A 15,059-nucleotide genomic window follows, 5' to 3' on the forward strand; every position below is an offset into this window, starting at 1 on the left:
AGGGGTGCCTTATTTGCACAAGTGTTTGAGATGGCACTTACAGATATGGCACCTTGGTCACATCTCCACAAACACCCTTTTCACACCTGCCTCTAGGGCCGGGCCTTTTGGCTAGGACCAGAGGAATTTTTGTTTCCTGGCCGGAGGGCCAGCCATCGTATTGCACGATGGTCACTTTCCACTCACTCTCCCACCTTCCTTCTCCCCCACTTTCTTTTTTTATTTTACCCCCATGTTTGTCACTTTATGTCTTTTTTTGTTTGGTGCACGTTATGTACACTGTGTGTGATTAGTAGGGTCAATTATTTTGATTCATGCATTATTAAAATCACTGCTCCCTACCGATTCGTGTTTTTCTTTTTTTTATTTGTCCCCTGGGGCATTGCCCTGCTGCTATGCCATTTTTTTGGCAATCCCAATGCCTATAGTTTGATTAATGCCCCCTGTTCCATTTGTTTAATTGGCCTTGCAAATGGCCAAAACTGATTTAAAGATTTGGACTTATGTTATTTCTGCTTATGTCATTTTCAGGGAGCAGACCCATAATATCGTTGTGGCACCTTCCAACTCACCATTAAGGTATCCCATTTATGGTGTCCAAGTCATGCCACTTAACACAATCCTATTACCAGGTAAGGCCAACATCTTTTGAGACTAAATGACTAAGTGACTTATGACATCTCTTATGCATATGTTTATTTAGATTAACCAAAGCTACACCTACTTTTAGGCAATTGGTCATTTATGAATAAGGGGTGAGTGTTGGGTATAACACCTAGATAAGTATATTTGTTTTCATAAAAGTGACAGTTATTTTTAGCAGAGTGCAATGACATTTAAATGAAAATTGCAGTCACGTGGCTAAAATCAAGTTCTTTATCCTTTTGTTAAAGCTTTGCGAATCGGGCCTAATGTGTTTTTTAACTTTTATTATTTTTTTGGGTTTCTGATACAGGTTTACAAATTGATGCTTCTTTGCCAAAATACACGGTAAGTTATATGTACAGTAGATTTTTCAGGCCATTTACAATACCTGGCCAAAGCACAGGTTAAATTTAAAATACATTTTTAAAAATGGTAATGTTACCACACCATGATGGACAACAGTAGTGTGAGTGGGCCAAAACGAATGTAGGAATTGAGCCTAGGCTAGGCTTTAGAATTGTGCTTAAAGGGGTGGTTCACCCTAAAAACTACGTTTTCTTATTACACTGGCCCCCCACATTACAATACGATTAAGGATATTCGTTTTTTTTTTTTATGCTGTACATACCTTCGTACAGCTATTCACCCGTGGCTTCCGGGTTGCGAGTCCCGCGGGAGTGGGCGTTCCTAACATGTCTGTGATTGACATTTGGACCAAAAAACGAGCTCCCCCCCCCGTCGCGTAAGCCGCGTCACGGTTGGCGAAAGGAGCCGAACGGCGAGTCGGCGCTATACTGCGCATGCGCATCGCCGTTCGGCTCCTTTCGCCAACCGTGTGTTAGTTTTTAGGGTGAACCACCCCTTTAAGTCTGATCTGTTGCCTTATTGTAAAAAGAATACGCTTAAAACTGCCCACTGTCTAGTGTGTTTACGAGTCAAATCTCCAATATTTCCAGGCCCACCATTCACTGTGATTCCTCTTGCAGTCTGCCAACATTTGGCAATTTAATATATTTTGAAGGAAATGGAGTGTAGCGCCTGGTTACTTCTAAGAACCGGTGCTAATTTAAATTTAGAGGGGGTCAGAGAGTTAGTTGGCTCTGACCAGGCTAATCTGTTCAAATTTGGGTCTCTGTCTCAGCTTGGCTGTGCTGTGGGCTCATTCTATCGTCTCTGGGGTGCTGATATCACCCCAGGGCGACAGGTGGCAGCAGTGGAGTCGAGGTTTGGGTGCTTTTCACAAGCAGCCTATCAGGAGGGGTTTTCCTCGCTGTGCATGCTGGGGGAGGGTATTTATGGGACAAACGCCATTGGTCTGGATCTTCTTCCAGTGTGGCGCCCACCTTTAGGGTGACCTCATCACGGCGCCCCCACGAAATGGCCTTCCAGGACGGGATGCGCGTGCCACCCGGTGTTCCTGGTTCCGGGACAACGTTGGTCCGGAACATTTGAGCTGTGGCAGGGCCCCAGTGATCGACTGGGTCCCTAATACTGAGAAGATCCCAAGCGTTGTTCCTTTGAGAGGAAGCTGTTCGGTGAGGAGTCCGCCTGAGGAGAGCCAAGAGAGGCTGGCAATCCAATAGGGTCTCGACAATCCACCGGGGATCAAAGTAACCGGGTACTGAAAGGCTGGACGTTGGTCACCTATCAGTCGGTAACCTAACTATAAACTACCTGAAGGAGATTCAAGTGTGGAGTCTACTAAGGAGGATTATCTCCGCTATCTTAATTCTTAGGAGGATCTGTGGCAAAGATTTTTCCCTTAAAGTTCCGAGTGATACTCTGGCTGCCAGGCCAGTGAGAGAGGCCTGTCCAGGTACACTAAATCCACTCTGGCTGGAGTGGCGAAGAAGAAAGTGTTGTTGGAAGCAGGACTGTTTCCCTATTGCTACCCCTGAATCTGCTATTTCTCCTTCTGCTGAATCTCTACTCTTCACCACAAGTTTTATTGTTTTTACCCAGCTGGGTAATAAAGAGCACAGAAAAAGACACCTGTCGTGGACATTCCATGGGACAGCAGGCAGGAACCCTTATTTTTTAAATAAATAACTTTAAAAGAATAAAATTCTAACACTTGCATGGAATAAATAAGGCCACAGCTGCTTTATTATTGGTTTAAAGACATATTTAATTCATAAAAATCATTTATTAACACTTAAACAAACCCAGCCACTACGGCTCAGGCTGTATAAACTTCATATTTCAAAATAACCCATAACAAATAGTCATAACAAATTTTGTCCACCTTTAAACAATATAATACTTTTTTTTTTTTTAAAAGGTGACATTACCACATAATTGCAGCCGCGACAAAAATAACAAACAGGGAGGGGGAGGACACCACAATCCTGTTCTCTGAGGCAACTGACCAGCGGTACGGAACTCCTTCTTTTATAGCCCTAACTATCACTGGATCTATCTGGCTGGAACTGGTACTGAGCCCAGAGAACCCTAAAAGCCTGGGAAAATCACGTGTAACCCTCTCCCAGGCCTCGTGAACACCAGGTGTTCAAAGAAAGCCCGGGAAAGTCACGTTTCTGCTCTCCCCAGCCTCGTGACAGGCAACCCTTGCAGAGCCATAGCAGGCCTCTTCAAGGGAAGCCTTGAAACCACCTGCCCTGACGCTCTCCCATGAGAAAAGGGGGAATTGACACTTCTCCCCCTTTTCTATCATTACTACTACTTTCACCATACACCCCTAGACGGCGGAGAAGCCACAAGCTAACATGCCACCCAAAACAAACCAGCAGCTCCTTCGGGGGTAGTGCTACAGGAGATTTGGATATTTACTAGTCCCCAAGAGGACATCAAGGCTAAAATAAAAACCTGATCGGGGTTACAACCATACCTTGCCCTATTCAAAATAAAAAAATATTTTAGCTTTAAATTCTTTTTCCACAGTAGCATTTTTGCAACTCTATACGTTTCACTTTAAAACTTTGAATCTTAGGTTTTGGAATTCTTCTTTTGTAGGTGGCACTTGAGGCATCTCTTGGAACATTTGACTTTCAAGTTAATATATCTGCGATTCCTGGGGTTCAGATTAATGGCAGAGGAGAGAAACATCTGGACATTATTGCCAATGATATCCGTGTGTTAAATCGCATTTTGGGGAATACAACTTATACAAGTACTCTTTACAGCATTGAGAGTCTGGACTTTGGTAAGAAAAGTTCTATGAGCTAGAAAGCAAATGTGTTTACAAGACTCAACCATTTTATGTGTCGGCATAGCCTAAACTTTTTTTTCTTGCCTTGGATGGAGTAGTATAATATTAAAAGAAATGATCAAGTTTTATTGCTGTCTTTGAAAGAAGATGAGAAATAGACATGTGCAATTCGTTTAGTTACTAATTCGTTTTTTAATGAAAATTCGGAAATTCGTTAATTCCGAATTTTCGTAATAACAAATTTTTTATTTTCGGACTTCCGAAAATTTCGAATTTCCGAATAACCGAATTTTCGGATTTCCGAAAATTCCAAATTTCGCATTTCCGAATTTTTTCATTTCCGAATTTTCGTATTTCCGAATTTTGGAAATTCGGATTTTCGGAAATACGAGAAATTTTCGTTTTTTTTTTATTTATTTTCACATTTTAGAATTTTAGAAATTCTGAATTTTAAAATTTTTCATTTTTTATTTTAAAATTTCGAATATTTGAATTTTCGATTTTTATTTTTCGAATTTTTCGATTTTCGATTTTTTGAATTTTTAATTTTCGAATTTTCAAAATTTTTCTTTTTTATATTTTTCTTTTTAGAATTTTAGAATTTTTTGATTTCCGAATTTTCGTATTTCCGAATTTCGGAAATTCGGATTTTCGGAAATACAATTTTTTTTCGTTTTTTTTATTACATTTTAGAATTTTAGAAATTCCAAATTTTCGAATTTTATATTTTTTGAATTTTCGAATTTCATTTTCGATTTTCAAAATTTCGAATTTTTCATTTTTCGACAATTCGAATTTTCGAAATTTTTATTTTTCAAATTTTTCAATTTCCAATTTTCGATTTTCGAATTTTCGGAAATTCTAAATTTTTTTTTTTAATCACCAAATTTTAGAATTTAAGAAATTCCGATTTTTTTTAAAATTTCGAGATATCGAATTTTCGAAAATTTAAAAATCTAAAATTCAAAAATTTTAAAATCTAAAAATTCGAAAATTTAAAAATCTAAAATTCGAAAAATCTAAAATTCAAAAATGGGGAAATTTTTTTTTCGTTTTTTTTTCCGGAAATTTTGTTTTTTTTTTTGCTTTTTCGAAAATCCTAAAATTCCGAATTTTTGAATTTCCGAATTTCTGAATTCCGATTTTTCGAATTTCCCGAATTTACGAATTTCCGAAAAAAGCAAAAAACGAATAAAACGGAAAAAATATTTTTTTCGATTTTCCCGAATTTACGAAAAAATAAAAAAAACGAATGAAACAAAAACTATTTTTTTTTTTTTTAAATTTCCCGAATTTCCGAAAATAACAAACTAAAAAAAAACGAATTTTTTGGCAGTGCACATGTCTAATGAGGAACACTTTGAATGGGGAAAAAGTACTGAAAACTCCAGTTGGTTGGAGAATATTGATCGCTTTATTGATAGTATATCATAAAACAATAGGCAACTCGAAAACTCTGGATGGCCAGATGAATTTTTAGGAAGCATTCTATAGTCCAAACAACTGAAATACCAGCAAGCCCTGATATTATTATTATTACTATAATATACCAGCCTCTCGTAACCAAGGCTGCATGGAACTCTGAGGTTCTTCTAGAAGTTGATGGGGGTTCCTTGAGCAATGAACAACAATTTCATCCTCTTGGTTAAGTAACCAATGTTTTTTTTTTTTTGTTTAAGCTATCTGTAAGGCCCCTTTTAAATGGGCAGACTCCACCAACAGATCCACTTGCCCAGCAGGGAAACTATCTGCTGATCCTGTTAAGCAGGTGAACACATGCCCCCTTTCCTCTATGGGTGGTCAGATGGAAACAGACCGTGTCTCCTAGGGGGTTATCTGATACGATGAAGAGCCGCACAGGGACCCCAGAAGAGGAGGATCAGGGCTACTCTGTGATCTGATCCGCCAGACGGATGGGGAACAGATCCCAGTTTAGTGGATCAGATCGGATGTCAGTGGGTGTCAACAGACCCATGTCTGTTGACATTTGTCGCACCATAGAGGGAAAAGGATGGTCCAATTGGGTCTGCCTAAAAAACTGACAGGTGGACTTAGGCAATCGGCCCGTGTGAAAGGGCCTAAGAGGGGATTCTTCCAACTGACCATAAATGTAAGAAGCATTGTTCATATTGGCTATCACACTAATGTATTGTGATCTGCAGATGCAGTAATTATTAGTAGGGATTACCGAAGACCTGAAGGTTATTTGAAAGGTTCTTCCATGTTGAAAAGGTCACGAAACACTGTGACTGTCATATGCTATCGGTAAAGTGATTTGTGTTCAACTGGCTGGAGTTTCCAGGACCTTTTTTCCCAGTCACTTTGCTCAAATTCTGCATTTGTTTATAGAAACCCACTTTTGAAACCTGGGGATGCGTGCTTTGGTGACAATTGTCTAAGAAGGATAATTTCCCTCTCTATGACTAGATTTCACCTCAATTCCTGAATTAACAGGGCACAGATAGCAAAAACGATACTGATAGGTGTTTTAACCCTACTCTAACTATAAAAAAAAATCTGGAGGAGAAGTTAATGGTGCTAAGATTAGTGTTGAGCGGAATACGCCATATTCGATTTCACAATATATCACGAATATATAGACGAATATTCGTGAAATATTCGCTAAAATCGAATATTCGTGATATTTTATCAAAAAAAAATTTTTGGAGAAATTTCGCTAATGCGAAATTGATTGCGAAATTTTGAAACATTCAATTTCACCTGCCCTTTGGAAAAAGTGTGGTTTTACGTAATGGACCCTGCAACTAACAACAAGGTATTAATAAAATAAATACATTATTATATAGATTTGAGGGTTTACTTTGACCAATTTGTATATTGATTAGTTTAATAAATATTGAATAACCATAAATTTGGGAAATACAGATCTCTCCTCTAGACTGACCTGTATTGAGTTAGGTAAAGATCAACCACACACTGGGGCCCCTGATTCTGTTGAGTTAAAAAAAAAGCCAAGTAAACCGTTTACGTTGACATCTCTTAAATGTCTTTATGTTAAACAGTTATTATTCTCATTAACCACTTAACCCCCGGACCAATATGCTGGCTAAAGACCCAAGGGGTTTTTACAGTTCGGGACTGCGTCGCTTTAACAGACAATTGCGCGGTCGTGCGACGTGGCTCCCAAACAAAATTGGCGTCCTTTTTTCCCCACAAATAGAGCTTTCTTTTGGTGGCATTTGATCACCTCTGCGGTTTTTATTTTTTGCGCTATAAACAAAAATAGAGCGACAATTTTGAAAAAATGCAATATTTTTTACTTTTTGCTGTAATAAATATCCCCCAAAAACATATGTAAACATTATTTTTTTTTTCCTCAGTTTAGGCCGATACGTATTCTTCTACCTATTTTTGGTAAAAAAAATCGCAATAATCGTTTATCGGTTGGTTTGCGCAAAATTTATAGCAGTTACAAAATAGGGGATAGTTTTTTTGCATTTTTATTTTTTTTACTAGTAATGGCGGCGATCAGCGATTTTTTTTTTTTAGTGACTGCGACATTATGGCGGACACTTCGGACAATTTTGACACATTTTTGGGACCATTGTCATTTTCACAGCAAAAAATGCATTTAAATTGCATTGTTTATTGTGAAAATGACAGTTGCAGTTTGGGAGTTAAACACAGGGGGCGCTGTAACATTTAGGGATCACTGTGTATGTGTTTACTAGTGTAGGGGGGTGTGGCTGTAGGACCGACATCATCGATCGAGTCTCCCTAATAAAAGGGATCACTCGATCGATGCGCCGCCACAGTGAAGCACGGGGAAGCCGTGTTTACATACGGCTCTCCCCGTTCTTCAGCTCCGGGGAGCGATCGTGACGGAGCGGCTATAAACAAATAGCCGCGCCGTCGTCCCGGATCGCTCCCCGAGCGGACCCGACCTCCGCATGTACCGGGGGGGGGGTCCCGATCGGACCCCTCACCCACATCTAGGCAGGCACGTACAGGTACGTGATTGTGCCTGTCCGTGCCATTCTGCCGACGTAAATGTACATGAGGAGGTCGGGAAGTGGTTAAAGAGGTGAAATGCAAATGATGACACGGGACAAAAGATGGAAAATTCTTTGAAGATGTGATACACTGGAAAAACGCACAGAAACACTCCACTCTCTCCTATGACAACTGTGGTAGGAGAACTCTGATTGGCTCTGATGCAAAAGAAGGGCGGAGAAAGTATTCGCGAATATTCGTAATACGAATATTCGTCAACATAAAAGGATCGCCTCAGCTTAGCTACTCGGCCCAGGGTCTCTAATCATACCAGCAATGCTTTTAGACGTCGATGGAGATCACTAGGATGTGATCTGTTTTAAAAATAAATTTGAAAAAAATATTCGCAATGCGAATGTTCGTGAGCAACACTAGCTAAGATTAGGAGAGAAAGTGTGTGTATATGTATGTGTATATAAATATATATATCTCTCTCTCTATATATATATATATATATATATATATATATATATATATATATATATATATATATATATATATATATATATATATATATATATATATATATATATATATATATATATATATATATATATATATATATATATATATATATATATATATATACCTCACACAATGAATTTTACAACTGTTATTGGAATACAGGTGCTCATATAGAGCAGATCACCAAAGAAAACAATCTAACCATTTGTAATCTTGTCATGATAGAATAATGGAAGCTGCCATTGATGAACTCCTTTTTTTTTTTTTTTTCAGAATGAGAAAGATTCCATTCTGCCTGACCCTAAAAAGTTAGAGATAAGGGGCTAGATTCAGGTAGCTGCGCCCCTTCTTATGGCGGCGCAGCGTATCGTATTTATGCTGCGCCGCCGTAAGTTTGAGAGGCAAGTGCTGTATTCACAAAGCACTTGCCTCCTAACTTACGGCGGCGCAGCGTAAATGGGGCCGGCGTAAGCGCGCATCATTCAAATGATGTTGAGGGGGGCGTGTTTTATTTAAATTAGGTTGACCCTGCGTAATTTACGTTTTTTATAAACGGCGCATGCGCCGTCCGTGAAAAAATCCCAGTGCGCATGCTTGAAATTCCGACGCAAATCGTCATTGCTTTCGACGTGAACGTAAATTACGTCCAGCCCTATTCGCGAACGACTTACGTAAACGACGTAATAAATTCAAATTTAGAAGCGGGAACGACGTCCATACTTAACATTGGCTGCGCCACCTAATAGCAGGAGCAACGTTAAGCCGACGACGTTAAAAATACCCCTGGGCGCACGTACGTTCGTGAATCGACGTAACTAGGTAATTTGCATATTCTACGCCGAAAACAACGGAAGCGCCACCTAGCGGCCAGCGTGAGAATGCACCCTAAGCTACGACGGCGTAATAGAATTACGCCAGTCGGATCTTAGGCTAATGTCGGCGTATCTAGCTTTCTGAATACAGAAAGTAGATACGCCGGCGCAGCTTTGAATTTACGCGGCGTATCTATGGATACGCCGGCGTAATTCTTTGCTGAATCTAGCCCTCGGAATTCTAAAGCCCCGTAAATACAGGCCAAATTTCAGAAGACATTGACCGGTTAAAAAAGAGAGAAACGCCTGCCATTCAGCCCGTGTGGATGTCCTTCTTTTGGATGAGCATGCTGAAAAACCGGCAGCTGACCTTCTCCTGATCAGCATTCTCAGCCAATGGCAGAAAGCGCTGATCAGAGTGTTCTGGCGAGGGGCCGTCCCCACCCTTCAGGTTTTACTTACCTGAGCCCCGTATTTCCCTCGGCGGCAGGGGCGGACTGGGGAGGGTGGAAAAGTGGAAATTTCCCCCTGGGCTGCTCTGATTCCCTGTAAAAGGGCCGCTATGTGGCCAGCTCAGAACTGCGCATGTGCAGTTTCCAGACACGGCTAAGTGCTACTGCCGCGGCGGGAGGGGGTTAACAGGGCTGGATCCTGAATTACCAGCCGAATTGCAGACTCTGCAGTGATCCCTCCACGATCTCCATGCTGTGCTGCAACTGCGCTGTGTCCTGTGACAGGGATGATAGCTGCACCTGTCACGGGCTGAAAGTGTGTTGTTCCAGAGCACAGCCCTCCCCCTCCTCTCCACCAATGGGAGAACGATCAGCTCGGCCTCCTCCCACCCCTCCCTCTTGTGCCCGCCCACATTCGATGCCGTCCATGTCCTGTGATGAAGGAGATATGCGGGCGGGAAACTTTAAAGTCGGCAGCCACAATATCACTCACATCCTAAACATGAAGACACTGAGTGACTGAGCCAGTGAGCCTCCTGCTGGGACTGTGCAAGTGAGTGAGCTGAGACCAGACTCTCCCCTCCTCCCTCTCTTCATCCCTACTTGTCTCTCCCTCAGCCTTATCATTTAACCTCTTGCCTGCCAGGCACTCTTTCCCCTCCTTCCTGCCCAGGACAACTTTGAGCTTTCAGTGTTCACATTAATCTCTGGTTCACATTGGTGCGATTTGGTATGTGATTTGACATGTCAAATTACATGCCAAATCGGTGGCAATTTCTGGTGATGGCAAATTGGTGCAACGCCGCATCAGTTCCATTTGCGGTGTCACATCAATTCCCAAAAGTAGTTTCTGTACTACTTTTACCAACATGAACACACACAGATGTCTCTGAAATCACACCCCAAAGTCAGGACTGACATGCGTATGAAATCATTCAATAGTTCAGCTGAACTTTTGCATGATTTCATTCCCAATGTCAGTGTGAACCTGGACTCTGAATGACAATTGCTGTCCTTTTTTTTTTTTTTTTTTCACACAAATGGAATTTTTTCATGTTTGGTAGTATTTAATCGCAACTGGGGGTTTTTCTTTTTTGCTAAAATATGAAAAAAAAAAAAAAAAACAGAATAAAAAAAAAATAAAAGTGTTTTTTACAAAAAAAACAAACATTTTTTTCCCCTTTTTTTTTTTAGTAAATACATTGCCTTGACATTTTCCACATTTTGTCATATTACAACCAAAAACGTAAATGTATTTTATTGGGATTTTATGAGATAGACCAACACAAAGTGGCACATAATTGTGAAGTGGAAGGAAAATGATAAAATGTTTTTCCCCCAAAAAATCTGAAAAGTGTGGATGGACAATTATATTTAGCCCCCCCTTACTCAGATAACCCTAACTAAAATCTAAGGCAGGGGTCTCCAAACTTTTTAAAGAAAGGGCCAGTTTATTGTCCTTCAGACTTTAGGAGGGCCAAATTGTTGCCAGCGGGAGCAGAAAATGTCCTGGGCCCAGCATCAGTGAGAATAAATATGGCCTCAGAGTTGGTGGTCAATAGAAGGAGTAATGCCCCTAATAGTAAGAGGAATTGTATCCCATCATCGGTATCAGTGAGAAATATTGCTCCATTGTTCATGTCAGTGGGAGGAATAGTGCCCCAAGGGCCAGATAACTGCTAGCAAAGGCCCTTGGGCCGCTGTTTGGAGATCACTGATCTAAGGGAATCAACTGTCTTGAGAAGTCACCTAGTTTAGTAAATAGAGTCCACCTGTGTTCTAATCTCAGTATAACTACAACTGTTCTGTAAAGCCCTCAGAGGTTTATTGGAGAATCTTAGTTAATAAACAGCACCATGAAGGCCAAGGAACACACCAGACAAGTCAGAAATAAAGTTGTGGAGAAGTTTAAAGCAGGGTTAAGTTATAAAAAAACATTCCAAGCTTTGAACATCTCACAGGGCTCTGTTCAATCCATCGGAAAATAGAAAGAGTATGGCACAAGAGCAAACCTACCCAGACATGGCCATCCACCTAAACTGACCGGGCAAGGAGAGCAATCCGAGAAGAAGCCAAGAGGCCCAGGATAACGCAAGGAGCTGCAGAGATCCACAGCTCAGGTGGGAGAATCTGTCCACAGCAGTGGTCATTAAGATAACCTAGCAAGATAACTAAAATACATTACAGGTGATATAATTTGCTGCACAGTGATTGCTGTGTTGTAGTCTGCATCTTCCCAAGGTAATACATAAAGCCTGGCCTGTTAGTGGGCCCTGAGGACAGGGCTGATGACCACTGGTCCACAGGACAACTATTAGTCGTGCACTCCACAAATATGATATTTATAGAAGAGTGACAAGAAGAAAGACATTGGTGAAAGAAAGCCATAAGTCCCATTTGCAGTTTTTGACACAGCAAACATGTGGAAGAAGGTGATCTGGTCAGATGAGGCCAAAATTTTCTTTTTGGCCTAAAAGTAAAACGCTATGTGTGGCAGAAAACTAACACTGCACATCACCCTGAACATAACATCCCCACCGTGAAACATGGTGGTGGCAGCATCATGTGGTGGGGATGCTTTTCTTCAGCAGAGACAGGAAAGCTGGTCAGAGTTGATGGGAAGCTGGATGGAGACAAATACAGGACAATCTTAGAAGAAAACCTGTTTGAGTCAGCAAAAGACTTGAGACTGGGGCGAAGGTTCACCTTCCAGCAGGACAACAACCCTAAACATACAGCCAGAGCTACAATGGAATGGGTTAAATCAAAGCATATTCATGTGTTAGAATGGCCCAGTCACAGCCCAGACCTAAATCACATTGAGAATCTGTGGCAAGACTTGAAAATTGCTGATCAGATACTCTCCATCCAATCTGACAGAGCTTGAGATATTTTACAAAGAAGAAGAATGGGCAGAAATGTCCCTCTCTGGATGTGCAAAGCTGGTAGAGACATCCCCAAAAAGACTTGCCGCTGTAATTGTAGAGAAAGGCGGTTCTACAAAGTATTGACTCCGGGGGGCGCCATACAAATGTACCCCACACTTTTAAAACCATTTATAAATTTCCTTCCACTTCACAATTATGTGCCACTTTGTGTTGTTCTATCACATAAAACCCCAATAAAATACATTTATGTTTCTGGTTGTAACATGACAAAATGTGGAAAATTTCAAGGGGTATGAATACTTTTTTAAGGCTCTGTAAGTAACTTTTCTCCTTCACTGAAGTTCACTGATAGGTGGTGGCACTGATAGGTGGCACCGATAGGTGTAACTTATAGGCGGTACTGTAGGGCACTGATGGGTGGCAATGATGGGCACTGAAAGGCAGCACTGATTGGTGTCACTGATGGGCACAGACTGACATCACTTGCTGGGCACTGCTAGGGCTGCACTGTAATTGGTGCCCTAATTGTCTGTACAGCCTCCACTGTGAGGAAATGTCGCTGATCGGCTCTCCTCACATGCTGTAATATACATGTGATTGGCTGTTATTGGACATAGCCAATCACATTGATAAAGAGCAGCGTCATCGGCTCTTTACCAAGATCGGGGTCATGCTGTCATTACTGTGTCATATTTGTCTTGCTTCATAACATCAATATATGTTATAAAACCCGGTTGGCATGGATGGTGAGCTGATTCGGTGGTACAGTGGGCCACTCGATTGGACTTGCCCCCCAGGCTTAAGGCTCCCCTGCTCGGCGGAGACGGCGGAGACGCGTTCTCCCTCTCTGCACGGGGTCCGAGTCTTGATTGGATAGATTGATAGCAGCAAAGCCATTGGCTCCCACTGCTGTCAATAAAATCCAATGACGGGCGCGCCGGGGGTGGGGCCGAGTCAGGCATTCGTGTCTATAGATGCCGAATGCTGGACTCGGGAGTGCGCACGCAAGGTAACCCCCCCCCCCGGAGTAGCGCGTCTCCTAGGGGGTTATCTGATACGAGGAAGAGCCGCCGAGGAACCCCAGGAAAGAAGGACCAGGGCCACTCTGTGCAAAACAAGCACAAGTATGACATGTTTGCTATTTAAATAAAAAAAATAAAAAACGAAGGCTTACAATCGCTTTAAGTTGAATTCCTTTACTTTAATCCTCATGCATACAAAAGCTACAAGCGACTGAACAGTTTCACACAGCACATGCCCCTTATGCAGCTTGATGAAGGGCATGTGCGGTCCGAAACTGTGCAGTTGCTTGCAACTCGCTAGACAGGCAAGCTGTGTAAAAAAAAAAATTACCACACTGGGATGGACTTTCTCTCACGCATGGTGTGGTCAGTTTGAATTAGTAAAGCAGGACTGGCAGGATCACCAGGTATTTCAAACCAAGGAAGCAATACAAAGAGAAAGGGATACTTTTTAACACAAGTACATGATACAACATCTACTGTACATATTGAGAATATGAAGTGTTGGGGTAACATATTAATTAACTATTCTTGTTTTTATCTTCATTACAGTAACATTTTCTATGGACCAGTACTTGGCTCATATCCCGGTTTCAATTAGACAACCTCCACTAGTTCATTTACATGACCCAGGACGGGGTAAGTATAGGCTAAAGCTAGATTGTTTCCACTGCTGTATGTTGCTCAATGCAGCCAATAATTTTTTTTAAGGAAGGCTATACATGACTGATAAGGCAATGAGACAATAAATGTGATTTTGTAAGTTGGCTTATATAAGCTTTTAATAAGTACATAAGACTTTCAGGAGCTAATCAGAACTGAAGATGAGTTAGTAATTGATCGGTAGTAGGAACTAGTAAAGACATATATAATTATAAAGAAAATATTAGGCATTCAAAAAATCAGAGCAACAGCTATGAATTTCAAGAACTGTTTATTTTGAGTGTAGCACCCTCTACCATAGGTAGGTGCTAGAGGTGAGGTGTAGGGATGAGCCGAACACCCCCCTGTTCGGTTCGCACCAGAACCTTCGAATGGACCGTTCGCAAACATTTAGAACCCCATTGACGTCTATGGGACTCGAACGTTCAAATTCAAAAGTGCTAATTTTAAAGCCTAATATGCAAGTTATTGTCGTAAAACGTCTTTAAGAACCCGGGTTTTGCCCCAGGGAACATGTATCAATGGAAAAAAAGTTTTAAAAATGGTCTTTTTTTTCAGGAGCAGTGATTTTAATGATGCTTAAATAAAATAAAATAAAAAAAAATGAAAAATTCCTTTAAATATTGTACCTGCTGGGTGTCTGTAGTATGCCTGTGAAAACGTCTTTGAGAACCCGGGTCTTGCCCCAGGGAACATGTATCAATGGAAAATAACTTTTTTTCCATTGATACATGTTCCCTGGGGCAAGACCCGGGTTCTCAAAGACGTTTTCACAGGCATACTATAGACACCCAGCAGGTACAATATTTAAAGGAATTTTTCATTTTTTTTTTTAATTTAAGCATCATTAAAATCACTGCTCCTGAATCTTTAGGTGAAAACTACAGAGCACACGGCCAGTACATACCAAGTAGCTTTAGGTGCAAACT

At 41.0% G+C, this 15,059-nt stretch overlaps 1 protein-coding gene across 1 annotated transcript in view; it reads left to right on the top strand.

The window, feature by feature from the left end:
• Positions 1 to 15,059, top strand: part of LOC120919515 (beta-1,4 N-acetylgalactosaminyltransferase 2-like) — a 71,180-nt gene that overhangs the window by 7,924 nt on the left and 48,197 nt on the right. The window contains exons 3-6 of the mRNA XM_040331717.1: positions 532 to 632; positions 956 to 990; positions 3,619 to 3,808; positions 14,020 to 14,106. Coding sequence (XP_040187651.1) covers positions 532 to 632; positions 956 to 990; positions 3,619 to 3,808; positions 14,020 to 14,106 — 413 coding nt within the window. The remainder of the gene's footprint in view (positions 1 to 531; positions 633 to 955; positions 991 to 3,618; positions 3,809 to 14,019; positions 14,107 to 15,059) is intronic.

Source organism: Rana temporaria, chromosome 12 (assembly GCF_905171775.1).
Source record: "Rana temporaria chromosome 12, aRanTem1.1, whole genome shotgun sequence".
Taxonomy (NCBI): Eukaryota; Metazoa; Chordata; class Amphibia; order Anura; family Ranidae; genus Rana; species Rana temporaria.